The sequence below is a fragment of the Mytilus galloprovincialis genome, chromosome 11, assembly GCF_965363235.1.
Source record: "Mytilus galloprovincialis chromosome 11, xbMytGall1.hap1.1, whole genome shotgun sequence".
In the NCBI taxonomy this organism is placed as follows: Eukaryota; Metazoa; Mollusca; class Bivalvia; order Mytilida; family Mytilidae; genus Mytilus; species Mytilus galloprovincialis.
Genome location: NC_134848.1, coordinates 57,862,386 through 57,890,152, shown reverse-complemented (window position 1 = coordinate 57,890,152; position 27,767 = coordinate 57,862,386). Strand labels below are relative to the sequence as shown.

Below are 27,767 nucleotides of genomic sequence, written 5' to 3'. Positions count from 1 at the left end.
AAATTGACGTTTTAGAAATCTATTTACCTATTTCACAATTCTTGCCTGTATATCCAGATTTACAGGTACATGAATACCGATTTACATGATCGTGACACACTCCAGAGTTTTGACATGGATTACTAGCACATTCGTTAATTTCTTGAAAGAAAATGCATTGATCATTACTCATTAAATATTTTTTTTGCACATTTGAAAGCTAACGGTGTAATTTTGTACAAACTTGAAGGTTGTTATTGTGTTGTCGTATATTTGAATTAATTTTAAGTTGAAATGTATTAGGTTTAATCAGCCCATTGGTTTTTTTTTAATTGTTTCACAGGGTACTTTATATTTCATTATATGATATAGGCCTTGTTCACTGTTGAATGCCGTACGGTAACAACTGAACAGGTTTTACTATATATTCCCTTCCTCTCACACATGTCATAATCAGATGGTCATCGCCTTATTTATTTCAAGATCGTATTAAGCCAGTATAATCCTATACAAAATTGTCTTGTATCCCCTCACCACAAAAAGCCCTAGGCTTGTACATTGTGACTATTTGACAATAAAAAAATGTACCGAGCCAAGTATGGTGGTATCATTAACTAAAACATTCATGACTTACAGGACTATTTGTGTTTGAAAGGTGCAAAATGTAAAGTACATTTTTTAATAATACTTTTGTAAGTAGTGAAAAAGAGACATCGAGGGAAAACAATGATGATACAAAAATACCGTCCCCTCCCCCCAAACACAATAACACAAAATATAAAGCACTAGAGAATAATGAACCTTGTTAAATATTGGTATTGATATATAATTGCATTCTAAACAGGGTTATATTTTAATGCCCCAGTCCCACTAGACTACGATCGCACCACGCTCACCGCGATCTAAAATAAACTCAGATCGTGGTGAGGTCGCAGTATAAGCGGTATGAAAATGTAAATTTTCGTTGCTTTCACGATGCTACTACGTCCTAATTACGCTTCTACAACGATCCCGCTACGATTCTAACACGTTCTCACCGCGTTTTATCTACGACCTCACTACGCTTATCAAGATCTTTCTACGCTCATCACGTTCTCAGTACGACCAAAACCACGACTTATTCGCTTGCAACAAGATCTTACCACGCTCTCAGCAAAACGTCAACATCGTGTTCCAAATGAATACAGTTCCAATCCTTCAAAAACAATACAGTCATACCACCAAAATTTACTAGAACACGTGGGCATGGTGGTAGGGGTTGATGTAGATGCAGAGGGAACTTTGATAGTAACGAATCTTGATCAAGCAGAGATGTCGGACCGACCAATCCGACCTAAATTAAAACGCATTGCTGGTCCGTAAAACTGAAATGACGATATTTTAGTGAACGCTAGCAGAGAGGACACAGATGTGTCAATAGATATAGGAAGATGTGGTATGAGTGCCAATGAGACAACTCTTCATCGCCAAGTAACTATTTTTAAAAGTAAACCATTATAGGTCAAGGAAGGCCTTCAACACGGAGTCTTGGCTCACACCGAACAGCAAGCTATAAAGGGTCTCCAAAATTACTAGTGTAAAACTATTCAAAAGGGAAAACCAACGGTCTAATTTATATGTAAACGAGAGGCATGGTTGAGCCGTTAGAGAAAATGGACGAGAAGTCCCAATTACATACAGACAAACAAAACCTGGAGATATTTAATATACTTTATGTAAAAATGACAATGAGAATGATGGTCGTAGTATGAACGTAGTCAGGTCGAAGAAGAGCGTGATGAGGGCGGCAAGAGCGTGCTAGAATCGTACTTTGGTCGTGAACAGCGTGGTATAGTCGTAGTGGAAGCGTAGTTGGGTCGCAGTGAGAACGTGATTGTCGTAGTAAGGTCATAATAACGTCGCAATGAGATCGTAGCGCAGTTTCTCCGAATAGAATCACACTCTCGTTACGCTCTCGTTACGATGGTACAGCGACCTTTGCGGTCATACTACGATCTTAATGCGCTCTCACTACGCTTCTACTACGACCTGATTTCGCAACGACCGCACCACGATTGTTTTGAACATGTTCAAAGTTGGCAAAACTCATCACGATCAAGAAAACCTCACCACGACCGTGATACGACCTTACTGCGATTTACACGATCGTACTATGATCATCAAAATTTCATTTTTTTCACAGATCGTAGTGCGATCTTGGCCTAGTGGGACTGCGGTATTAACAAAAAAAATACCTTATCAGCTTTACATTATTTATCAACCCCCCCCCCCCCCCCCCCCCTGTTACGAAAGTTTTTAATAGCTGGTAAATATTTAAACTTTCATAATCAAATGACTTCAACTGCTACAAGAGGTATATTATGGTAATATTTTTGTAACTATATAACAAATGTTTGATAAACTGTTATAATATAACAATGATAAAAAGAATATGTAATCACTTATATATGTTGACCTCATCATACAACTCAGTTCTTATGCAACAAAGTTTTATCCAGGTTGTTTCTGAACTAATCTTAATTTAACTGTACCGGAACGATGAGCAACTCATGTAGATGAGACTCTAGTGTAAAACATTTTAAAATTGGCTGTCATCTTCAAAGTTGACGACTTAAGGTGTCAGGGTTTTAACATAGATTGCTTTCAAAGAAAATTGATATAAAGGGTAGTATGATATGCAAAATAAAAAACAAAATGCAGATGGAAACTATGTTTTTTCTTTCCAAAATGGCCACAATTTTAAAAATGCCTTTTAAGTAGATGGATTTTTTAATTTCGTCTAATTTAAATGAAAATTGAAATTAAGGAATAATTTGACATGGAAATAAACAAGGATAATTGTTTTCAAGATAGTCATCCAAAATACCTTTTGTAAAAGTGACATACGGATTATTTTTCATGGTTTTCTGGTAGATTGGATCTTAATTAAGTTATAATGTTACATTAACCGTTCGAAAAGTTGTTATGTGGTAAATTGTTGCGAGGTCAACGCAAGGTAAAATAAAGTGCAAAAAGGTTTTATTAGATCTAAAAACATCATCGCTATTTGAAAATCTTTCCAAATTGATCCGGGAATATGTCCAGCTTGAACTATTTACGTCACACAACAATCTTTTTCCATTGTTGCGTCAAAATTGTTTTACTATTTTGATGTCAAACTTTTACGGGAACCTTTGCAATGTCAAGTAATGTCGGACGAATAGCGATAATGTGTATGAAGTTCTTATTGATTTCTAAAACACAAAATAAATAACCTCTGTCACAGATACTGCCAGTGTATCCTGCATAGCAACTACAACTGTAACTTGCTACTCCATCAGTGCATGTTCCATTGTGGCAAGGGTTCCCTCGGCATTCGTTTATATCTACAATTGTAATATATCACCTGACGTTATGGTCAATGTTTTGTGATAATGTATTAGTGGTTGTTGGTTTACAAGAATATGTCACGAACCAGACACAAGTTTTAACGCAAGCTTCATTATTACCATAAGTAAATGAGTCATGGAATCGGTGATTGCATTTTTTTCATAATTTGAGTACAATCTTAACTTGCTCACTCATTTTGTTTCCAGCAATTACATTATCCTCGAAAACGATTACCATCGACATACCTGGTTTCGTCTCTTTTTAAGCTCATGCGTTACCTCAGTTGTATTGATACCATAGCTTTGAACTTTTTTGTCATAAATGTTCTCCGAATAAATAAACTTTTAAGGCAATACAAAATTGCCAAGATATTTTGTTTACATGACGTTTCTAATCTATTTACCTATTTCACAATTCTTGTCTGTATATCCTGATTTACAGGTACATGAATACCGATTAACATGATCGTGACACACTCCAGAGTTTTGACATGGATTACTAGCACATTCGTTGATATCTTGAAAGAAAATGATATGAAAATAACTCATAAACATATATACTTTTTGAAGGCTTACGGTACCGTTTTATTCCAGTAGCTGTCGTTGGGTTTCTTATTTCTTAACCAATACTCGTTGAATATATTCGCTTATATCTTCTCGTTTCTGTTCTCTTTTGAATGTTATACATGGTCCTTAATATTGTATTATTTGACATATACGTTTTATTTTATTTTATGAAGACTGAGTAAGGCAAAAGAATGGAATTTGTAAGAAGAGAAAAAAAGCAATTCGTTATGCAAAACATTACCAGTTTACATAGAGATAAAATGACATTACTATACAGTTATCGTCAATTTTGAAAGTCTTAGTAATATACAATATCCGACACTATAAAAAAGGGAGTGCAAGCTTTAGTGGTAATTCGAGTAAAAATATTTATCAGAATTCTTATTGTTTAACTTGAGCAATGCACTATGACTTTTTTCAACTCTACCAATTTATCAATGATAGTTCAGATACCTTAGTCGTATTATTGTTGAACGTAGATTTTACCCACATTAGTTGCGATAAAGTAGCAATGTTGATAATTTGGTTTATTTTCATAACCTTGTGTCATTATTTAAGTTGATTTGGTACATTCTTGACATTTTTCTAAACACACATTAAAATCAACAAATTTAACCCGCAGTTAGAAAAGAGCCTGTTTTTGGACCTGTTTGTATCATTGGTGTATAGAAAGAAAAGAAACAATGGTTTTAACAGTCTGTTGAAATGAGACTGACATAGTTTTACAGAAGATAAAAGACTCTAATTATAGATTATTGTTGATCATCTCAACGAGATTGATTTTCTTGCTTGAGCCGATACAGCGAAAGGGAAAAAAAGTAATCGAGATGAGATGACCAATAACAATCTGTTATTGCTATTTTACCTAATACGACGTTGTCATTAAATGCTAGTCTAATTTCCATATCAAGCGAGAAGCATGATATGAAAAGTTATCACAAAAAAGATGGAAGGAAAAATTCACAAAATAACGATAAACCTTTTTACCACTACCTTAACCTTAATTGGCCATATCAATAATAACTTTTCAACTGATAACGTATGAATGTTTATCCTACCTCCTTTAAATTTCTAGGAATATAATTGGTTAAAAGCGTTCGCGTAGAGACCGTGTATATTTCATATTAGATTAGTAGGGAGGCGGGGCTTATTTCATACACGGTTAGTAGTGATGTTGCGTCCCTTAAACAAACCAAAACGGTACTGAGAAAAAATCTTAAAGGTTTCAACAACGAAGTAATTGATAATTAAGATTGAAATAAATTCATAAAACACATTTAAACCTAACAAGTTGTTATTGTTGGCATCTGTGTTTGTAGGATCAATGGAAGTAGTTTCTTAACGCTAACAGTATTGAAGACTTGCTCATTTTGATAGGTCACTAGTCTAAATTTCACACGTTAAGATAGTCGGTAATATAAATTCGTTACATAGTGTGCTAGTGACGTAATACGGTATATATGGGATCAATAAATTCCATATGGGGATTGGAGCTTCGCTATGGAATTTACTGATCCCATATATACCGTATACGGTCACTAGCACACTATGTAACTAATAGTCTTGGCGTACAAGAATCTGTTTCGAAAAAGACACCATCGCGATATCTTTCTTTAACAGGTAACAATTTTGTATACTAATGTGAGTAATATCTCATATTGCCCATATATTTTGTTTCAAGCGCAAGCATATCATCGGAAAGCTCCTTAAATCTAAGACGCAATAAATAAAAAAAAAACCGAATAACATGGTATAAACACCCAACATGCGTGAAAAGGAAAAGACAAAAAACTACGAAAAAACGCACATACGACAGTACAATGTACATGATACATGTTATACTCAACATAAGCCTTAGATTCTATAGTGCTGAAAGGATATGGTTTATACGAACGTCAAAATTCTTATTCAAAAACAGCTGCATGTTTTATTTTAACTATAGTTAATTCATAAAGATATGGAAAAGATTGAACAACAGGCACAGCCTATACAAACTCACTCCATATTACATGAACATGGGTATAAATAAAATAATAACAACATTATTTAGAATCATCTAATATAATAAAAATGTATACACATAGTCCAGTCACCTAACCTTGAAGTACTTGCAACAGAAGATATTTAGGTTTTAATATTCATCATTATTCCCCAAATGTACACAGAAAAAAGTTCCATAAAATCTGACTTGAGGGATACTAAAAAATCGTGATTTTAAAATTCCTATGCAGATTTGCATTGATATGAGAGATCACTCTGCAAAATAAGCAGACATATTTAAAAATTGATACAAAATTATAACTTAACCGCTTCTGAATGTATTGATTCTTGATATGTAAGCCGTCTTTAGAGTATAACAAACAATTCGTAAGGTGTTATCCTATCTTATATTAAGCTACAACCTAAGTTTTATAATTCATTAGTTGATCATTTATTCAATTTTCAGCATACCAAGGTAAAGCATCTCAAATTGAATAAAACTAATTAAGCATACATTCTTCTTTTTGTGGTTTAAAGTTGCTTTAAACAATGTAGATTCTGAACAAATATAATTTACAGATATAAACGCTCCAAATATCCACATTATGTTTTTAAAATCTTCACAAAGCCATTAATTTGCAATTCGTTCCTGACAAATGTGCCTTAAATAATCAAACAAAATACCGATAACACTTCGGTTTTATACATTTCATGAGCCCAAGTTTATATAATATGAACTTTTAACCCCATCAAATTGTCATATTCTACATAAATCTTATGAAAATATCTTTATCCAACGTTAATTTCCATAAGAAATTAAAATTGCCAAATTTTAGTTTTGCTCAAGCTAGATTTTAATGGACGTTTTTTATTGTATATTTGGGGCTTAATGGTATAGATTAGAACTAAAAAAAATCTGTTGCAATTAGAGGTTCAAACTTAGTTTGTCTGGACTAACAATCAAGTATACATTAACAGTGTTAATAACTAAATGTGAATAGATATAGGACGATATGGTATATATGCCAATGAGACAACGTTCAATCCAAATAACAATTAATAAATATAACCCAATTTATGTCAAGTGTATTGAAGTATGTATACACATATGTAACACTCGCAAATGTGTCCTTTTCAACCATTCATGTTTTTTCTCCCCAAACGTGCTCAATTCCATAACCCCCAAAATGTGTCTGATAATTGTTATTCACCAAAACGTGTCCACTATTAAACGACAAAACGTCTTGCGTCTTTTAGCGCTAATACACTTATGTCCTAAATGAAATCAATAACGTTTACGGCATTTCTATGATCTGGGGAAATTATCATTAATTAGCATGTGTAGGGATAACACCAAAGTGCTATAAACACAACTATATCATGTATGGGCACTAATAAATAATAAGATTAGGAATATAGAGGTGTACATTCATACTATATTTATGTTATTGTGCAAATACGTTGCATCTGTACATCAAACATAATAATACGTGAATATGTCCATGCCGGTTGTTAATGATTATCATAATTGCAAATTTAATCTGTAACATGTGAATTCAATTTTGCCAGAAATTGCATATTGTCTAGTTGCAAATATGTCATGCTTATTGAGATAGAACATACAAACAGTTCTAGTGCAGTTGAATTAATCGTTTACTACGTAAATTATTTTTTACTTATACACTCCGATGATGCCTTTTATATAGATCCGACGGCAGGTTTTCAGCAGAATTGAACTGAAATTCTAAAAGCTTTTCAAATTATAAACTGGTTATCAGGTTGTTTTATAAATCATTAGGTTTCAATCATCGAAGGTACACGAACAGGAGACATAACGACAAGGGTAAAATAGGTCATACATTATTTGAACGCCATCAGTAAAAACTGTCGATATGTTCTATTATCATACCATGAATTCAGTTGGCCCTAAAATTTACGATTATTCGTTTGGATTTCATTTTACAAAAGAGCGAGTGAAGACCGCTTTTTTTTTATGTCTTCAGTAAGAGACTACTTCAATCTCCTTTATGTAATAGAGGCCGTTTTAAAAGTTGCGTAAATTAAAAAAAAATGTAAAAGGCTGCAAGGGTTTTTATGTGCAGAGAATTGTGCATTCACCTTTACGATGTTTCTGACTTATTGATATAGAATTTAACTCAGCATGGCTGCTTATAAGATCACCCAACAAAACCGAACGGACGTTCACCCGTTTCCAAAGATTATACTGCCGGTTTGGAAAAGACCCAAAGTGATTTATTTCTATTCTATTTTATCAAATAGCTTAATGAGTATACTTTAATGAAAATGCAATAACCAAATAACCTACGTATGTTTAATATAGACACGAATGATAGTTCCAGTAAAAAAAGAAGCTTGATATAGCACATTTGGGGGTTGGACACGTTTGGGCGTTTATACAAATGACAAGCTTTGACGCCATTTGAAAATGATTGTTGAAGTGCAAAAAGGAATGAAATGAATAAAAAAAGATTAAAAACAAGTCGTTCAGAGATCAATTGAAGGTCTTTACACCCATAAAGATCAATATTGATATAGAACTACGTCAATTCAGTTTGAAATATCACATCCACCATCAGATGGATTGTGCACCGATTCCAAAAATATATGGTTTCTATACATTTTTTCTTAATAAGGGATATAAATGGTTACTTCCGGTTTGAAATTTGTCACTTCAGGTTTAAATTTGATAGTTAACTTGATACTGATTCAAAAATATATAATTCAATAAACTTTTACATTAAGTAAGTACAAACATTGAAAAAAAGCATCGAAATCTAGAACGTCAATTTCACCTATGACCTAGAGGTCATTTCATGGTTACAAACCAAGGGCTTCTATTCAAAGGACAAAAGGTCTGAATTAACATTGGTTATTGAGTTATATCACTATATTCCTAAATTTTTTTATAGAGGAGAGAAAACTTTAATTTAATGTTGAAATACCCTTTCAGCCAAAATTTATGTTACGACATGTTGCAATTTACAATTTAGTACAAATATATTGTCGATATCTTAAGCTAGGTTCACACTGTCGATCAGATCATCTCGATCAACCCCGATCAAGAAAAATTACGTGATCGGGAGACTGGTCTGACTCAATCGACAAGGATGTTCAGGATAGTCTACCTAACTCGTCATTGATTTGACTTTCTACCCGAGAGTTTTTGACATGTCAAAAACAATCGAGCAAGGGCCGAGAAGCAAGTCACTCGAGAAGAGATCGAGAATTCGACGAGTAGCGGTCGAATTCATCGGGAAATGATCATGTAGAGATCGGGTTTGGTCGGAATACACAAATTTTACCGATCAGTACTCGATCATTTCGACCTTTGCACGACTAATGTCCGATCATTTCCAGATCAACTCGACCAATGTCCGATCGCTTTCAGATCACAGCGACTTCTATATTTATCTTATCCCAGACTTGACCAATACCCGATCCCTTCGCGACCACATTCGACAACTCTTCGATGTCTACTCGCCCATACACGAGAACACATGACTGCTACACGATTCTCTAAAAGTATGTGCAGATCTGATTAACTCTCATAACTCTGCCTCCGCAAAAATATATTGTCAACGTCATATATAACTGTACAAAAATTCCTCCATGTACAGTACGTGTCGTTAGTTTTGCAAGGAGAGGTAACATTTTAAAAGAGAGGCAAAAGACACCATAGAACGAATCAAACTCAAAGATCGAAAACAAACCGACACAGTCATAGCAAAAAACGAAAACCGACGAGAAGACAAACAGCAGTCCACATAACATAGAAAACTAAAAACTTAGCAACATATACCCCAACAAAAACCTGGTATAAACTCAGGTGTTCCGGAAGGTAGAATATCCTGCAATTTTGGCACCGGCGGATTTTTCAAATATGAAAATATTTCTTTCATAAAATAACAGCTATGAAAGGAAGGAGGGTAATACCTAAATTTGAGTTATTTTAGACAATATTTTGAGTTATGGTAAGCAAGAACATAACTCTTTTTTTAAAACGGCTTTATCATCACTATCTTCATACATTCATCTGATTAAAATGAAAAACTGTCAATAAAATTAAATATGCATAGAGGAGCGATGTCCTCTGTGTCTATAACTGCTTCAACGGAGGCTATTTCCTCGCGTAATAAGTTCAAATAACAACAAATTTGCATGCGTTTTTGACAGTTCAAAAAGGGTCAGCAAACTCTGATTAAACGATGCATTTGTTTCTACTACTGTAACGTTAAACAAACTATAACACATGGCACACAACGTTTACTAAACGTTGGTTAGAAAGAAATGCACTCTTGATCTCTTGATAGATATATGTAAAGTTGTAAACAGTTTCAGAAAAGGTATCACTCCATGGGATTGAAATTCTACTTTGGCCCAAATTTTGGGGAAATATATAACATGGTTGCTCTCTTTTTTGCAATATTTTTAAGCAAATACATGCAGGTTGTTGCCATACAGCAAAAAGAAAATAAGTATCTTTAACCATTCAACTACTGGATATTAAATCGATGAAAAATACTGATTACTTTCTTATACACCTATATTACACTAACAATATGCTTTATATGTAAGAATGCAAGGAAAAACGTTGGTAAAGTTTATGTATATTGTTATCTAACATAAGTACTAATCCAGTGACAAATTTCATTTTGTGGTGTCATTTCCAAAAAAGAACAATACAACTACCATTACATATCAGTGTCCACTATGAGGAAGTTTTTATAAGCATTGTGTTCCTCTTTGTTAAGTTAGTGCAATTCTCTCATACTGCCCACATGTGGTCGGCGTGTCAGCCACTGCCTCACCTAAATTTTTCGGCGCCCGTTGCTGTCTTCACCTTCTTGTTCGTCTTCTTTTCAACTATCCAAGCTCCGTTACAGCTATTAACCTGTCTCTCGAAGCTCTTACCACCTTGCCCACAAATCCAATTGCTTTATTTCAATATAGATATTTAAACTGTATGATTTTACTCGGGCCTTCTAATGAATATAACCAAATATACGCCAAATGTGTCCATTGGAACACTGATAATATCCCAGCTAGCATATATAACATTATTAAGGGTCATTACTCAAGAACGGCCACCCTAATATGCATTTGAACTGTGTTTTATGGTGATAAGCATTGTGTATACGGCGTTTCATAAAATTTGGTTAAGGCAAAAATAAAATTAGTGAGCGGAAACTAATTTTGTTGGGACGTACGCACAAACGTATGGACGGACAAGGGTAACATATACATGTAATACCCACTCTGAAGTGGCGGTGAATAAAAGTTCGGACGTTTTTACACTGCAACTGTGTACACCCGACCAATTTCCGATTATCCCTACGACCCATATACGATCAGGTCGATCTGGTCTGGTCGAGTTCAGACTGAGATCGTGAAAAAGTTGATTTGGTCTAGCTAGTCGAGTAAAGATCGTGTAAAGATCGTGAATTGATCGGAATTATCGAATAAGTATTCATTTTGTTGTCGGGATGGAGTCCTGATGTTGTCGTGAAATGTCGAGTTAAGGTCGTGTACAGTCGGGTTGCGGTCGGGTAGAAGTCGTAAACAGGCCCGATCAAGAATTTGTTTGGGCTTGGTCGTGGAAATTTGGACAATCGGGTTCATCGAGGTGATCTGATCGGCAGTGTGAACCAAGCTTTATACGGCTTTTGAATACGATATTCCCGTGCTTGCATTTCCTATCATGATTTTCTTGATAGATGGTTGCTACTCACAAGGAAGCTTTTACACCAAAAATTCCAAATGTTCATGAAGTTGAAATTATCCCTTCGTAAATTTTACGGACGCCATCACGAGTTGGTTGACCGTTATGGTATAACCGTATCACAAATGATATCGGATTTGTTCCTTACGTCGTAACTACAATCCCCTTCCCTTTCATGAATGTGACCGACCGAATTAGACTATTTATTGGATTTATTATAACATAAACAACACGACGGGTGCCAGAAAAGGAGCACCTAAGGTCACTCCTAGTTTTTTGGTGGGGTTCGTGTTGCTTATTCTTTAGTTTTCTATGTTGTGTCACGTGTTTTATTGTTTGTCTATTTGTTTTGTTTTCATTTGTAGCCATGGCGTTGTCAGTTTATTTTCGATTTTGAGTTTGACTGCCCTTTTGTATCTTTCGACCATCTTTTGAAAAGAATTGCAAACAATTATAAGCTAAAATCAAGATTTAAAATATGACCATGACCTCTGACCTTGACCTTTTTTTTTAATCAAGAACCTCAAGTCAAAAGATCCTAGGTCACAAAACTTATGGCTTACAAGACAGAAATGAATATCACTTATATCAAATCCTTTATGGGAAATAACTCCCATATGGAATGTTCATAACACTTTGGTCAAAGTAGAGCTTTCTTACATTTTGACGAAAGGTACGAACGAACGTAAAGGGAGCACGTTTTGTTTTGTTTTGAGGAGTATTTTTTCTTCTTCTGACGTCCCTATATTTAGGATATTTTATGGAAGTATCTCCTTTCACCTGGTGGTATAATATTTTTACTCGAAATCCTATATATCACGAAAAATATTATTAAATAAGTGCCGTTGCATGTAGGGTAATTGTCCTTTATAGGCTAACATAAAGGTGAAATTCCATTGAAGTTCCATGACGATTATTTGAATATGTCAAAAAAAAAGGATCCCTTAAACGAGAATTACGTATGATTCGTCAAGCATACCTGTACGTACCTTTTGTCAAATTGTAAGATAGCTCTAGTAGGACCAATTATACGACCGACATAACGAGCAATTTTATAAAATAAATTTGTTGTTTTCTTTTGCGGTTACGAATGAGATGCATTAAAAGGGAAAATAGTGTTCGGGGGGGGGGGGGGGGGGGGGTAACTCTTACAAAATACTTCTTCGCCCAGACAGGGTTAGATAAAATATTATAGTTCAAAGTACGGCCTTCAACTTGTAGCCTTTAAATGGAAAATGGAAGAATCTGTCGTTTCCTTTATTTAACTTCAGTTTGCCTCAACAAAATGATATAAAACTTATACACAATGCTTATAATCAAAAAACGGTCTTACCTCTTAACTGTATTTGTATGTGGAAGTTGCCTCCGCGGCTTAAAGACACATTCGACATTTATTAAAAAAAAAAACAGTTTTACTTCCTCTGCGTTTTACTTCAAAAGAAGTAATTTGCACATTGTTTTCAGGATCCCGATGCCTTTGGTAATACCGCAGTCTCACAAGGCAACGATCGCACTACGATCTGTGAAAAAAATGCAAGTTTTGATGATCGTAGTATAATCGTGTAGATCGCAGTAAGGTCGTATCACGGTCTTGGTGAGGTCTTCAAGATCGTGATGAGCGTAATCTACTTTGAACATGTTCAAAACAATCGTGGTGCGGTCGTGGCGAAATCAGGTCGTAGTAGAAGCGTAGTGCGAGCGCACTAAAGTCGTAGTAAGATCGCAAAGTTCGCCGTAACATCGTAGCGAGAGCGTAGCGAAAGTGTGATTCCATTCCGAGAGACTGCGCTACGATCTCACATCGACGTTATTACGACCTCACTACAACCATCACGTTCTCATCGCGACCCGTCTACGCTTCCGCTATGGTCATACCACGCTGTTCACGACCAGAGTATGATTCCAGTACGTCCTTGCCGTCCTCATCACGCTCTTCTTACGACCTGACTACGTTCATACTACGACCATCATTCATATATTCTCTCCAGTTTTGTGTGTATGCATGTAATTTGGACTTCTAACGGGCTCTCGTTCTAAGTTCGTGGTAAGATCACAAAGGTCGTTGTACCATTGTAGCGAGAGCGTAACGAAAGCGCGATTCTTTTCGGAGAGACTGCGCTACGATCTCAAAGCGACGTTATTACGACCTCACTACGACCATCACGATCTCACCGTGACCCACCTACGCTTTCACTACGACTATACCACGTTTAGACCGCGCTGTTCAAGAACATTGTACGATCCTACCACGACCTTATCGCCCTCATTGCGCTCTTCATTACGTTCATACTACGACCATCATTCTCATTGTCATTTTCTCATAAAACATATTAAATCTCTCCAAGTTTTGTGTGTCTGTATGTAATTTGGACTTCTTGTCCATTTTCTCTAACGGCTCAACCATGCTTCATACATCTTTGTCGTCTCTGCTATCGTTCACTAAAAAAATCGTCATTTGAGCTTGATGGATCAGCAATAGGTTGTAATTTAGGTTGGGTTGGTCGGTCCGACATCTCACCTGGATCAGGATTCGTAACTATTAGAGTTCCCTCTGTCTCTACATCAATCCTACCACCAAGCCCAGTAGATTTTGGTGGCATGACTGTACTGTTTCCGACAAAGATTTGTTTAGTAAATCAAATCCTTGTTTCCGAAAAATCTACGAATGAATCAGAAATAGAAGGAATGGAACTGTATTGATATGGAACACGATGTTGACGTTATTGCTGAAAACGTAGTAAGATCGCGGTATTAACGTAGTATAATCGTAGTAAGAACTTGCTATAATCGCAGTAGAAGCGTGGTAAGATCGTGTTGCAATTGAATAACTCGTGGTATGGTAGTAGTGAGAACGTGATGAGCGTAGTGAGGTCGCAGAATAAGCGCAATGAGAACGTGGTATAATCGTAGCGGGATCGTTGTATGAGCGTAATGAGGACGTAGTAGCATCGTGAAAGCAACGACATTTTACATTTTTATGTCGCTCCTACCGCGACCTCACCACGATCTGAATGGTGCGATCGTGGTCTAGTGGGACTGTGGCTAAACAGGCAATGATAATCAAGTTACATGTTATCAGTTTTACAAAGTATATCACAAGATTGAGCTCTCTATCTAAGTATTTTTTTTAATTTGTTTGCATTGAGTTCAGTTTATTGTTATGCATATAACTTCTGTATGGATTTTGAAAGTTGAAAAACCGACTATCCATATACATGAAATTAACTCTAATGTTACATATTTGAAACATTTGCATTATCTATATATAAATCTCTTCCACAACTGTCAGCACATGGTACTTCTGAAGAAATAAAGGCTTTAACTTTCATTTAAACCGAACATTTTTGAAGATTGGGAATGTGGAAATAGAAAATTTGTAATAGAGACAACAACTCGACCAAAAAGAAGAAAGAAGCCGATGGCAACAAACGGGTCTTCAACACAACAAGAAAAGCTGGCCCCTGAACAGAATGTACAGTAGTTCAATTAAAATGAACGTCACATCAAACTTTAAAGCATATAAAGAAAATGGGGATAGGAAACATAAAAGATTAACAAAGGCCAAAGGCTCCCGACTTCGGACATGGTCAAAAATGCGGCAGGAGTTATATCTTAATCCTCTCATATTCCTCTAGGCATATGTGAACAGTTTCTAGAAACTAGAAATAGAATTTTAGATTATGCTTCTACAAAGTATACGTTCACCTTCCTAAAAAAATAGCCATATACAAGTTTTGAGTTTGTAGCAAATCCAATTTTCAAGATGGCTAACACTGTCACGGAGTAGAAGTTCCTTCAAAACATAAGTTCCAAAAGGAAAAAATATTCTGGAATATTATTTCCACAGGAATAAATATTACAGTATATGTTTTTGACGGAATAAATAGTACAGAATATTTGGACAGGTATTATGACAATGTTTATAAAAAAAGTTTCCATTAGAACTTCTGTTAGGCGGAACAAATATACGTTGACAACACAACTTGACACAGTTAAACTATGAAAAATACATAAACACAGTTGTCTCGCGTATTTAAACCCAAATGATTTCACTTCAGTATTTGCAATTTTGAATGTCATACTGGTTAAGATATGACTACAACAGTGGAATATGATAAAGCCATACTAGAAAAATACTTATACTGTAAAACTCTGGCGCACAAAAAAACTTAAAGTGTGCGTCTAGATAGTTCCTTTATTAATTGTATATTATGTTGTGTTCTGTTGGGTATCCGAAAAGAAACATTGTCAATAGAAATGAATAGCAGTTCACTCTGACTGTATTTGACAAAAACCTTCTCGGATTATGGGTCTGAACGCTCTGCAGCTTGGTAATTTATTTGAAATTTTACCATTTTGATTTATATAACTCCTAGACAAAAATGCGTATGACGTGCAAAATTGTAAGCATGGTGCCTGATTTGTCATTTTGTTCACAAAGCAGTCATTATTGAAATCCATACAAATACAAAAAAAATGTAGCTTCTCCATTTCTTAAACATTACAATTAGCAGCTGCTCAAATTTCCCTGGACGTATAAACAATTAAAGCTGAAAAATACAGGAACTATTCTTCATTAACTCAATGGTCAGTTAGAGTAAAAACTCTTAATGACGTTTTCTTTGATGAAACATACAGATTAGACCTGGTTATTTAAGCAAAAGAAAAAAAAAAAAAAAAAAAAGAAACTGAGAAAAAATATTAGTTGGAGATCACCTTAAAATTGTTAACTTTTATTAATTTTATACAAAAAAGAAATCAGTAAAAAAAATATATGTCTGTTAATACATTTCAACTTGATAATTATGTGTTTTCTCAAAGTTTGGCACTTCTTTGTTTAAGGACACACCAAACGCTATAATTTTATCTAATATATGATTCAAAAGCAATGAAAATCAACATTGTATATTTATATAAACGATAACAATTTAGTGAATATAATCAAGTAAAATCGGTCTAACGTCATTGTACTAAGGGCAAACAAAATCGAAATGCGGATTATCCTCAACAGGGTGGTTACAGTTTGGAACAACACTAGTGTATTCTGATAAGAACTGATTAAATAAATTAGATTATTTCTGAATTGATAATGACTTCTATCATGTTTCCTTATCCCATAACTAAAAGGTTTAAATACTTTATCCGTCCTATAAAACCTGACTATGCGGTATGGGCTTTGCTCATTGTTGAAGGCCGTACGGTGACCTATAGTTGTTAATGTCTGTGTCATTTTGGTCTCTTGTAGGCAGTTGTCTCATTGGCAATCATACCACATCTTCTTTTTTTTTATATTAGTCCACTTTTGATTATACACCAAGTTTGGGATTTTTGTATGCTTATGGGGAAAACTATTTCATAGTCTTATAGTGAGATAAATGAAATTATTAAAGTAAGAGCTAGTATTAGCAAAAGGAGGGTGACAAGTATAATTTTCATCACTCAAAGTATAAGGAGTTTGATTAGGAAAGTATGACTGGCTATCTCTTAAAGTATGCAGGGGTCATCCCATTCAACATTTTATGAAACATAATAAGCTTATATTTATTCCTTCTATGTTCCAGAGTTTCTAATCCTAATACGATATACAGTTTTTGTCTCGAGGAATTACGCCGGAGTTCAGTTATTATTTTAGCAGCTTCTATTTAAATATTTTCAAGAACCTTATATTATACTTGTGCTTGGAATAATCACCTCAAACACTATTATCATACTCTACTATAGCTATATTAGATTTTCGGTGTAAAATCGCAGGAATCCTTTATCATGTCGTGACATGTTTAGCTTCAGAACACTCCAAGTTCTAGTTTCCTACTGGATTGCATGCACTAGCTAAGTACAGTATGCTGACTACGAGACGACGAGTCTTTAAACTACGTTCTTAATGTAGCATGATAAGCAAAAACACAACAGTTACTTGCTTTTTAAGTATTTGGTTTGACCCGGCTAAGGTTCGAATTTGGCGGAACCTGCAGGAATTTTGGTCCAACATCGTATTTTATGTGAACATGTTTTACAGCTTTTTTTTTATTCCAGCTTCATTGTAGTCTATTATAGACGAAAACGTCTTGTGTACCAAACGTTTTTCTTAGTATCTATCATGAAATTATTTTGATCTAACTACTTCCCACACGCGAGACGATCAAACCCATTTTAAAAGCATACTTACATCTGTCCCCATTTGCTGGAATATCAGTGCAGGGGCAAACTGTGCCTTCACCGTGAACGTAAATAGTTGAGCAACCACATGGTTTAGGTGTTGCATCTGCAATTAAACTGAATATATAACAGACCATGTCGAAGTGCTAAATGTATTAAAATGTTTTACCATGATAAGTAATTATATGTAGCAACAATAATGCCAGACAAATATTTTATGTGGACATTTTTTTATATCTTTTTTTATTTGAACTTCATTGTAGTCTTTTGTAGACGAATGAATACCTCTGGTGTATCAATATTTTTTTTTCGTTATCTATCGCGAGTCTATTTAGAACTAATTCCATACGAACACGCTCTTATAAACTACTAGAAATGAAATCATTATCTCTCCGTTTTATTTTGATGGGATTACTTTAACTACACTAAAAGGCATCCTTGGAAAAAATATTCCAATGTCAAATAAATTTTGATAAGGAATAACGGATATCGTTTCAATAGCTTGGAGAACAATTATCCATATGAAGACTGGGCTGAAATGTTGATACTTCAAATAACTTTCACCGCTGCAAAGCTGGAAGATTTCCCTTGTTGTAAAATTTTGTAATAAACTGACCCTGACTGTAAATTTCTAGATGTAACAAACTGAAACGTGAAGTTATGATATATGCTAGCGTCTCTGTCATACGAACAGACACTTGGCTGGTTCGAATGGGAATGTAGATTGTCTGTTCAAAAAGCATTTTTAAATGTAACTATAAGGTTGTCATATTTGAAAAATGCATTTCCATTATATGAGTTTCATACAGTTTGTGGTTATAATCAGAGTTTGAATTTTGGCCTGTTATACAAAATATGAAGAAAACTAACAAAACTACCTAACTCCGAAGAAAACCTCTTAACGAAAAGTCTATAGCAAATTTCAAAATCAAAATTTCGAACATATCAAACGAATGAATAACAACTGTCATATTCCTGACTCGGTACATGAATTTTCGTATGCAAAAAATGATGAACTAAACCTGGTGTAATAGCTAGCAAAACCTCTCACTTGTATGACAGTCTTGTAAAAAGCCATTACATTGAGAACGAAATGTAAAAAAAACTGAAAAAAACATAATTGGTAAACATATCAGAACAATCGTACATCAGTCAATATTGTGTAATGATTAACTCCTGTCCAAAAAGATATTTATATAAACGTTGATATTTCTTTTTCAAATTTAGATTATAAAATCCTACTCAGGCTCTGAGTCAATCTTCAAACATGCTACCCACCGTACAAAGTCCGTGTTTAACAAGCACTGAACATCCGTATTATAGTGATAAATTAAAAGATCAATAAAACAATTGATGAGTTAAAGCAAATACAAACTAAACAACACTTCTATGTTTATACAATATATTTGCAAAAATGACTAAAATGCTAGAAAAGTGATCCCAACTATTGACAAATGTCATTAATTGAAACTTGAAGGAGAAGAGTATCAAGCTGCCTCAATTTGTTACAATTTTATCCACTTTTCTTCATTTGGCGTACAGTAGTAATTCTTTTTTTTTGTTAATACGAATTGCGACACATTCGTTTCAAAACAATTAGTTTCATGTACATTTTTTTGTGTAAAACTGGTATTATCTATACTATTAAACGAGAAGACCTCATTTTGGGTGTCGCTTCTCTTCCTTCCACAATAAATCAATCATCATGCATCTATGTCCTATCGGTACAGTGGATAGTCATATTTGTCATCCATTCATATGGTTATTCAGATTGAGTTATTTTGGGAGAAAAACGAGAAAAAAGGCATCCGGATATGTTTCCGTCATTGGACGAAATTTTAAGTCATATTAGACTTCCGGTTTGCGTTTTTCTGTATACCTTGAACATAGTACATATACTACGAATAAAGAGTATTTTCTGTCTGATATCATTTTCAAGTTAACTATCCACGGCGGTCACAGAGTTTATTAGATAGAGATGGTCTGTATGATATATCAATGACCGCCGTGGATCGATTATTAAACTGAGAATTAAAAGTAAAAACAAAATACACTTTATAGTAATGAATGAGAGTGAGGAAGGACCTTTTCGGGACGTCGGGATCGGATGGTCTGTATAATATATCAATAACCGCCGTGGATCGATTATTAAACTGAGAATTAAAAGTAAAAACAAAATACACTTTATAGTAATGAATGAGAGGGGGGCAGGACCTTTTCGGGACGTCGGGATCGGGTGCTTTTAAGATCGGAATTTCGGGATGACGGGATATTTAATTCTTATTAAATTCGGGACCTCGGGATTTCATGTTTGTACATGTAAGACCGGGATATCGGGATCAGGAACCCTACGACACCACCACCCCCTTTATGAATGTTCATAATATACAGTTAAGCGCTAAAATTATCCATGTGTTATGTATACTATTAAACGAGAAGACCTCAATTTGGGTAATTAATAGAGAACATTTTTTGGGAGGAAATGGAGGAGCCGGGCCAGAAAAACAATTGTCCTGTCCCAAAGTACCTATGACTTTTGATACCTTTTTCTGAAATTCTCCAGTCTTTAAATCCTTTACATAAATTCACTGATTACAAAAAAAAAAAGATGTGGTATGATTGCCAATGAGACAGCTCTCCATAAGAGACCAAAATGACACCGAAATTGACAACTTTAGGTCACCTTACGGCCTTCAACAATGAGCAAAGTCAATACCCATAGTCAGATATAAAAGGCCACGAAATGACAATGTAAAACAATTCAAATGACTCAGCCTTATGAGAAAACTAACGGCCTTATTTGTGTACAAAAACAAATATATAACACATAAACAAACGACAACCACAGAATTACAGGTTCCTGCCTTGAATGTTCATAATATACTAAATGTATGTTCATAATGAAATAAATAGAAAACCAAAAATTGGGAATTTTGGAAATAGGAGGAGGGACACAAAATACTTTTTCCTGTCCCCAAGTACCTATGACTTTTGATACTTTTCCTAAAATTCTCAAGTCATTAAATATTTTACAAAATTCTTCCTACAACACTTTACATACTTTCAACCACGCTCTGAATGCCCGCGATTTCGCGGGTGTGTTCTAGTATTATTTAAGCAGATATATTTTTACTATTGGTATATCATTTTATTGTGTAAGTATACAATTTAAAAAAACCTACTTACTTCCGCCCCCAATTGTTCCATCACAGGGACAAACTGTGCCAACACCGTGAACGTAAATAGTTGAGCAACCACATGCTTGACTTACATCTGCAATTAAACTGAATATATAACAGCCCATGTCGACGTACTTAATGCATTACAATGTTTTACCATAAAAAGTAATTATATGTAACAACAATAATGTCAGGCAAATATTGCTAATTTCCGAGCATTATTAAAAGAAAATTAATTTGCAGAGCACTTCGACTTGAAAATCATATCACGTCATGTCGTGTAATAAATTAAAAATTACACATAACTGAGAAAAAAATATAATATGATAGTTAAAGCATTCTATACATTATTTTCTTCCAGATCTTAATTAAAATTCTTATGTGGCGGTAGCCTTTTCAGCAATTGACAAAGCATTGTATAAATCGGGACCACTACTGGAAAACTTTAAATCCCCGTCGTTGTCATCAAAGTTGTCATTGCTTCGGTATATACATGATTTATAAGATACCTTCCTTTAAATGTCCGTTGAGAAATTTAGAAGTTATACACTAACTTATGTTCTGACTACCTCAGGCAAACTTGATCTAAGAAGAATTTTTCTACTCAGTCATTTTTTGTCCTTTCTGTCGTGTAGTTTTTCTTTGACGCGATTCATTATTACAAAATCTTTAAATCATGAAGCCTTATGAAATTGATTAAGTTTTATTTTTATTTCAAAGTTTGTAATTATTGCAATCTTTTTAATTGAATTGATAAAATATATATTGTACAATTTTTCATGAAAAACCATGAAAAATTCAACGATGGTTTATTTAAAATTATATTTCCATGATTTATTTAAAATTAAATAAATATAAGAAATCCTGTTTTTTTCTAAATTCCTGAAATTTTGACAAAAATTTATTATTTCCTAACAAAATGTTATACAAATCTAGATCCTGCTTATGTAAAGAAGTTTAGCCAAATGTGTTTATGTTTTTAAACGAAAAAAGGAGCAGGTCTTAGACATAAATGTTAAGAAAAAAACAAAAGATTGAACAGACAAAATACCGGTGTTTACCTAACATACACAAATAACTAACACTGAATATATTTAGTTTTGGGAAAGGTGAACTAAAGGAGGGGAATGATATGAGTTATAATTTGGCCAATGATATTGCTAAAAGAGACAAATTACTGAAGCGTTTGTAAGTTATGTTATAAGTATCATTGATTAAAAAACAAGTGAATATAAAATTGATCCAGGTGCTGAAAAACTCACTTGTGTAATACACATGTTTTAAATAACATATTTTACCTAAAATGACATTTTGTAAATACATTTTTTTTTCGAATAATCTTCTTGGCAGTAATAACAGCTTTTGGAAAAGAATTCAAAACAGTTAAATTCAAAATCACTAAGTAAACATAATAAAGTTTTGATGAAATAAAAATAATATAAGTCGGCGACTTTATTAGTTTTGTTTTCAATAAATAACGATATAGTACAAATATATAGCTAATAGCAAGCGTATAAAGCGTATATTATCTTTACAAGTTGTTGTTGTGTTTCGAATAATGCCAGAAGTTTAAGCAAACAAATAAATTAAGATGTGATCAAATATTACTTGATTAGTCATAGTTTGCAATTTTTTATTGCGATAGGTCACAATTCTGGTCTTTAATTTCAATTTTTTTGGACTACTTATGTAGAAATGATTTAACCACAATTCATTTGTTTGTTTTTGTAAAATATATACTGTGACTGTAAACACGATAACAGTCTTTTATTTTGAACATCTATGTTTGTGGATTCAGCAAAGATTTCATTTCAATAGGTTTTTTGATTCGTGGATTTCAGTTTTCGGATCAAAATTAAGTGAAGCTTTCGAACTCAGCAGCATTGAATATTGTAATGACCAGACGAAACTCTTTCCAATTTGTCGACAGTGAACAATATCTAGGTCCTTTTAAACAAATTGATAACTGTTCGTTCTTTTCCGATGTTTAAGTCCATTTTACTAAAATGACCATATCAAAACTTTGAGGTTTCACAGTCTCATGATAAAGGAGTAATATGTCCCAAACTGAGGTCTGAAGTTACTCGCATATAATGTATGCGTATACGATATATTATATGTGCTTTAATGTTATCAAAATATGGAGATATAACGTCTTAAACATCGGATTTATTAAAAATCTAAAACAATTTGATATTATGTAATTTCTCATTGGTATTTGACATACATTGAACAAAACCTTTGGTTTTATATACTAGTTTTGATAGAATATAATCAAGTGTAACACATTCAATTGATGTTGACTTCGTTGATTGTTGTTCTGTCAAGAGACCTATGATTGCTTTGTAATTTATCAAGAATAGTCATTATATCAGTAGATGACGTTTAATGTATGTTTCTAAGCATTTGTCATTTAGACTAGGGGACACGTCCGTATAGTTTTTAATCCAAGACAGTTCAAATTTTTTTCGAGAAACATCGAGACCTAGATTGATATATAAAAAAAGTAACTGTAGTATACCTCTATTCAAAAGTCATAAATAGATTCGATATCAAAAACATATTGCAGACAACAGTTTATTTCATTTAAACCTAATATGAATAGCGATTTAATTTAATATGGGTTAATATTTAGGTATAAGTAGCTACACATTTGATGACCTTGCAACCATTTGATCTTTATCTGCATTGTCAAATACTTACCTACTGTACTGCTTAACAGCATACATATTCCTAAAATATGTAAATATTTTTATTTCCTCAACCTGTTTAAATTCAAACGAGTTTGATAATCCAAAACCATGAACAAGGGCCTATTACAAGACATCTAAATACTGTTAAATAGTTTCTTGGTAAACTAATCAAAATGTGAGCTATCAGTAAATATGTCTGCAAACACCAGGATAATGATTTAATACGGCGCACGCGTGTGTCGTCATTAAAAAAATAATCAACGACTCTCGAAACAAAGTTTTAACGAAAGTCAAATTTAGTACAAGGTTTACAAGCATTGAAGACTAAACATTTCGAAAGGTTTTGTTGCACCGTTACAACCACACCAACAAGTGTCCGCATGTGAAGCTCTTATTCTCTCCGAGGCTAAAATATCTTAATATTCAGATATAAATCATAAACACAACGATGGACAAAACAAAATAAAATATATCTAAACAACTATGTTCGTAGAATAGAGATACAAAACTGCATATGAACGCATGATTGAATAACTAATTAATATGTTGTGATACACACTGTTTAATGCTATCCCTATGATTTGATACACATTTGAAGCATGAATAAACCAGTAAAACTGTGAGTTACTGCTCACCAATGATACCCCCGCCGAGATATTTCGGTAAACAGAAAGATGTTGAGTGATAAAATTGAAAATCCCACGGTACAACTGACTTATATAAACCCTGAAACCTAATTTTAGAAATTATAGTCAAGTAGTTCCTGAAAAAAAATGTAACGAAAATTTTCAACTACTGTAGGATATCATTTGTAAAATAATACAAGTGTTCGGTAAAAAGGACGTTGTTGAGTGATGAATCTGAAAACGCATCACACGGTATAACTAACTTAAATAAATCCTGAAACCAAATTTAAAGATATCCTTGTCAAGTAATTTTCTGAGAAAATACGACACAAATATTAACGGAAATGACGGATAGATGGATTGATGAATGGATGAACTGACGGATGGACAGACAGAGGTAAAACAGTATACCCCCACTTTTTTAAAACGGGGGCAGGATAAGATAAAAATCTATACATTACCAGTTAAAATAATCAGGATCATTTTGCAGTTTGTTTCAATATCTGTCTTACACAGGTATAATATGTCAGATAAGAAAGATAAACCCTAGTTGAACCCTATGCTACTTCCATATTCTAGTAGTCAATTTGTAATAGACATTCTTAATAATTATCTGTCTTAAATGAAGATTTAACAAGAATTAATATGTTGTGATACACACTGTTTAATGCTATCCCTATGATTTGATACACATTTGAAGCATGAATAAACCAGTAAAACTGTGAGTTACTGCTCACCAATGATACCCCCGCCGAGATATTTCGGTAAACAGAAAGATGCTGAGTGATAAAATTGAAAATCACACGGTACAACTGACTTATATAAACCCTGAAACCTAATTTTAGAAATTATAGTCAAGTAGTTCCTGAAAAAAAAAATGTAACGAAAATTTTCAACTACTGTAGGATATCATTTGTAAAATAATACAAGTGTTCGGTAAAAAGGACGTTATTGAGTGATGAATCTGAAAACGCATCACACGGTATAACTAACTTAAATAAACCCTGAAACCAAATTTAAAGATATCCTTGTCAAGTAATTTTCTGAGAAAATACGACACAAATATTAATGGAAATGACGGATAGATGGATTGATGAATGGATGAACTGACGGATGGACAGACAGAGGTAAAACAGTATACCCCCACTTTTTTAAAACGGGGGCAGGATAAGATAAAAATCTATACATTACCAGTTAAAATAATCAGGATCATTTTGCAGTTTGTTTCAATATCTGTCTTACACAGGTATAATATGTCAGATAAGAAAGATAAACCCTAGTTGAACCCTATGCTACTTCCTTATTCTAGTAGTCAATTTGTAATAGACATTCTTAATAATTATCTGTCTTAAATGAAGATTTAACAATAATAATTCCGATAAAACACTTGACCACTTACATAGAATATTTAGTGAATATTTAAACACACCACATCATACTAAATGTTTTCCTACCACTTCGTTGATAACGCTGCCAGTGTATTATAGTCTCTCTATTGTATAACAAGTACTATTTCCAATAACGGTTGTATATTATTTGTCTTTAAAGAAAAGTGTACAAACGGTCCACTTTTTGGATTAATAAAAAATGAAAATCAAACAGATATTGATAATTTAATTTAAAATCATAAGATACCTTTTTTTTATAACTCAACGGAGAGTTTTCTTATAAAACTTATGTACATATACTTTTTTTATGAAGAAAGTTCTTTAATTTGTTCATATTCAGAGGAAGTTTACTTTATTTTCATTGCTTCCTTCCAGGACGCAATTCCCAGACATATTTTCCGTATGCAAAGTGACCTCAGTGTGACCCCATAAATGAATCCACAGTACATAGTTCTTCATGTATTACCAAGGTATCAGCAGGTATCCCCACTTATGTTTATGAACTTTTTACGTCAAGTAAGTCAAATTGGAAAGTCCTAAATTATTTTATGTTGTTCTTATTTTATAATTTCTAGTTTACTAGCATTTAACGTTTAGTTTATTTATTCTAAACATTAAACTAAAGCAAGATGATTTAGAAGCATAACAGCTCCAAAGTTGGGAAGACATGAGCCAAGAAGTAAACAAATATATAGACTACAGTGTTTGCTCAAGTGGTATAAATGGTGAGGCATCAGTCGAATACAGTTTCACCTATGAATATAGACATTAACATAATTAATGCTAAAATAAAACAAAAAGGATCTCATGGACTTTTTTCAGGGTATAGCAACCGAAATTGATTTACAATTATTCAATTAACATGTATATATGGTTGAATAATAAGGTTATACCTGATCCATAAGGCATTATATCAATGGTATTAAGCCACACTTCTTTACCAACCGTTGGACTTACACCAAGGTTTGCTTTTGTAACCCTTACATCATTGTAGTAAGGATATGTACAGTGTAATTTTCATTTCCTCCCATTTGACCGAAGCTCCGCCCGATGCGACTCAGACATCTTTTAGTATTATGATTATTTGGTCAAAAGAGAGAAACGACAAAGATTCTAGACATTCAAATTCCAGATTTTTCTCAAATGGTTTCTGAGATTCACAATCAAAATGTATAAATTACGGTCATATTTATTACATGGTACAATTGAAAATTTATGAAAGTCTCATACTAATCTGCTGATTAATTAAAAAAAAAACAGTTTTGAAACATCCCTGCACTGAGACAGTCATTGATAATACAGCATTAACAATGGGTAATTTGGTCGAACTTGGAAGAAACACAATGCATTGTAGTTATTTATTTTGTTTTCTAATGGCGTTGCCACTTCATTTCGAATAATGAATTTGAAAACCCTTTTGGTATCCTTTATAGTGTACAGCAGAGGGAAATTCCACATATTTTAAATATTCGAGGAATAAGAAAAAAATCCTTTAGAACAGACCATTATCTTTGTTTAAATTCCAGTATTGAAAGGAATATATTGTCACTTTCAATATCTCTGTAATATTGAAGACAAATGATAGCTAAAATGGTTTGCAGAACACTCAAACCAGTAAAATTACGAATGTACAGAACAGTTGTTTCGATTTAAAAATAAAAGATAAAAGGAATGAAAATTAAAAAGTTGCATACATCTACCTGTTTTGTTTATGACCTAAGCAAAAATTCTTATTTATTTTAAATAAAATTAAAGGGGATTGTTCACTTAGTTCAGAGTCAGTGCACATAAATTGGAAATTGGAAGAGGCAGATATGCAGGCTTCGAGTGGAGGATAGAATATGTAGATTATGCAATACTGAAGTTGAGAATGCAATTCATTTTCTTGTTCATTTTCCTGTTTAAGAAAATAAAAGATCTGACTGTATACATTACTTAAATAAGGCTATTAAAATATAAGCCTGGTACCTTTGATAACTATTAATAAAAAACACTTTTAAAGGCTCATAAATTAATATATTTAATGTCATCTGAGGGTAGTTTTATAATTAAAAAAAAATAAGTTTATTATTGTGTACTTTATATAAAGAG

General features: G+C 33.5%; 1 protein-coding gene across 1 annotated transcript in view; it reads right to left on the bottom strand.

The window, feature by feature from the left end:
- Nucleotides 1-24,799, bottom strand: part of LOC143052455 (basement membrane-specific heparan sulfate proteoglycan core protein-like) — a 48,756-nt gene extending 23,957 nt beyond the window's left edge. The window contains exons 1-7 of the mRNA XM_076225498.1: nucleotides 24,750-24,799; nucleotides 23,673-23,702; nucleotides 20,977-21,063; nucleotides 17,801-17,896; nucleotides 3,752-3,865; nucleotides 3,234-3,344; nucleotides 28-141 (exon numbers count right to left, since the gene is read on the bottom strand). Of these exons, the coding sequence (XP_076081613.1) occupies nucleotides 28-141; nucleotides 3,234-3,344; nucleotides 3,752-3,865; nucleotides 17,801-17,896; nucleotides 20,977-21,063; nucleotides 23,673-23,702; nucleotides 24,750-24,771 (574 nt within the window). The 5' untranslated portion in view covers nucleotides 24,772-24,799. The remainder of the gene's footprint in view (nucleotides 1-27; nucleotides 142-3,233; nucleotides 3,345-3,751; nucleotides 3,866-17,800; nucleotides 17,897-20,976; nucleotides 21,064-23,672; nucleotides 23,703-24,749) is intronic.
- Between the last annotated feature and the right edge of the window lie 2,968 nt (nucleotides 24,800-27,767).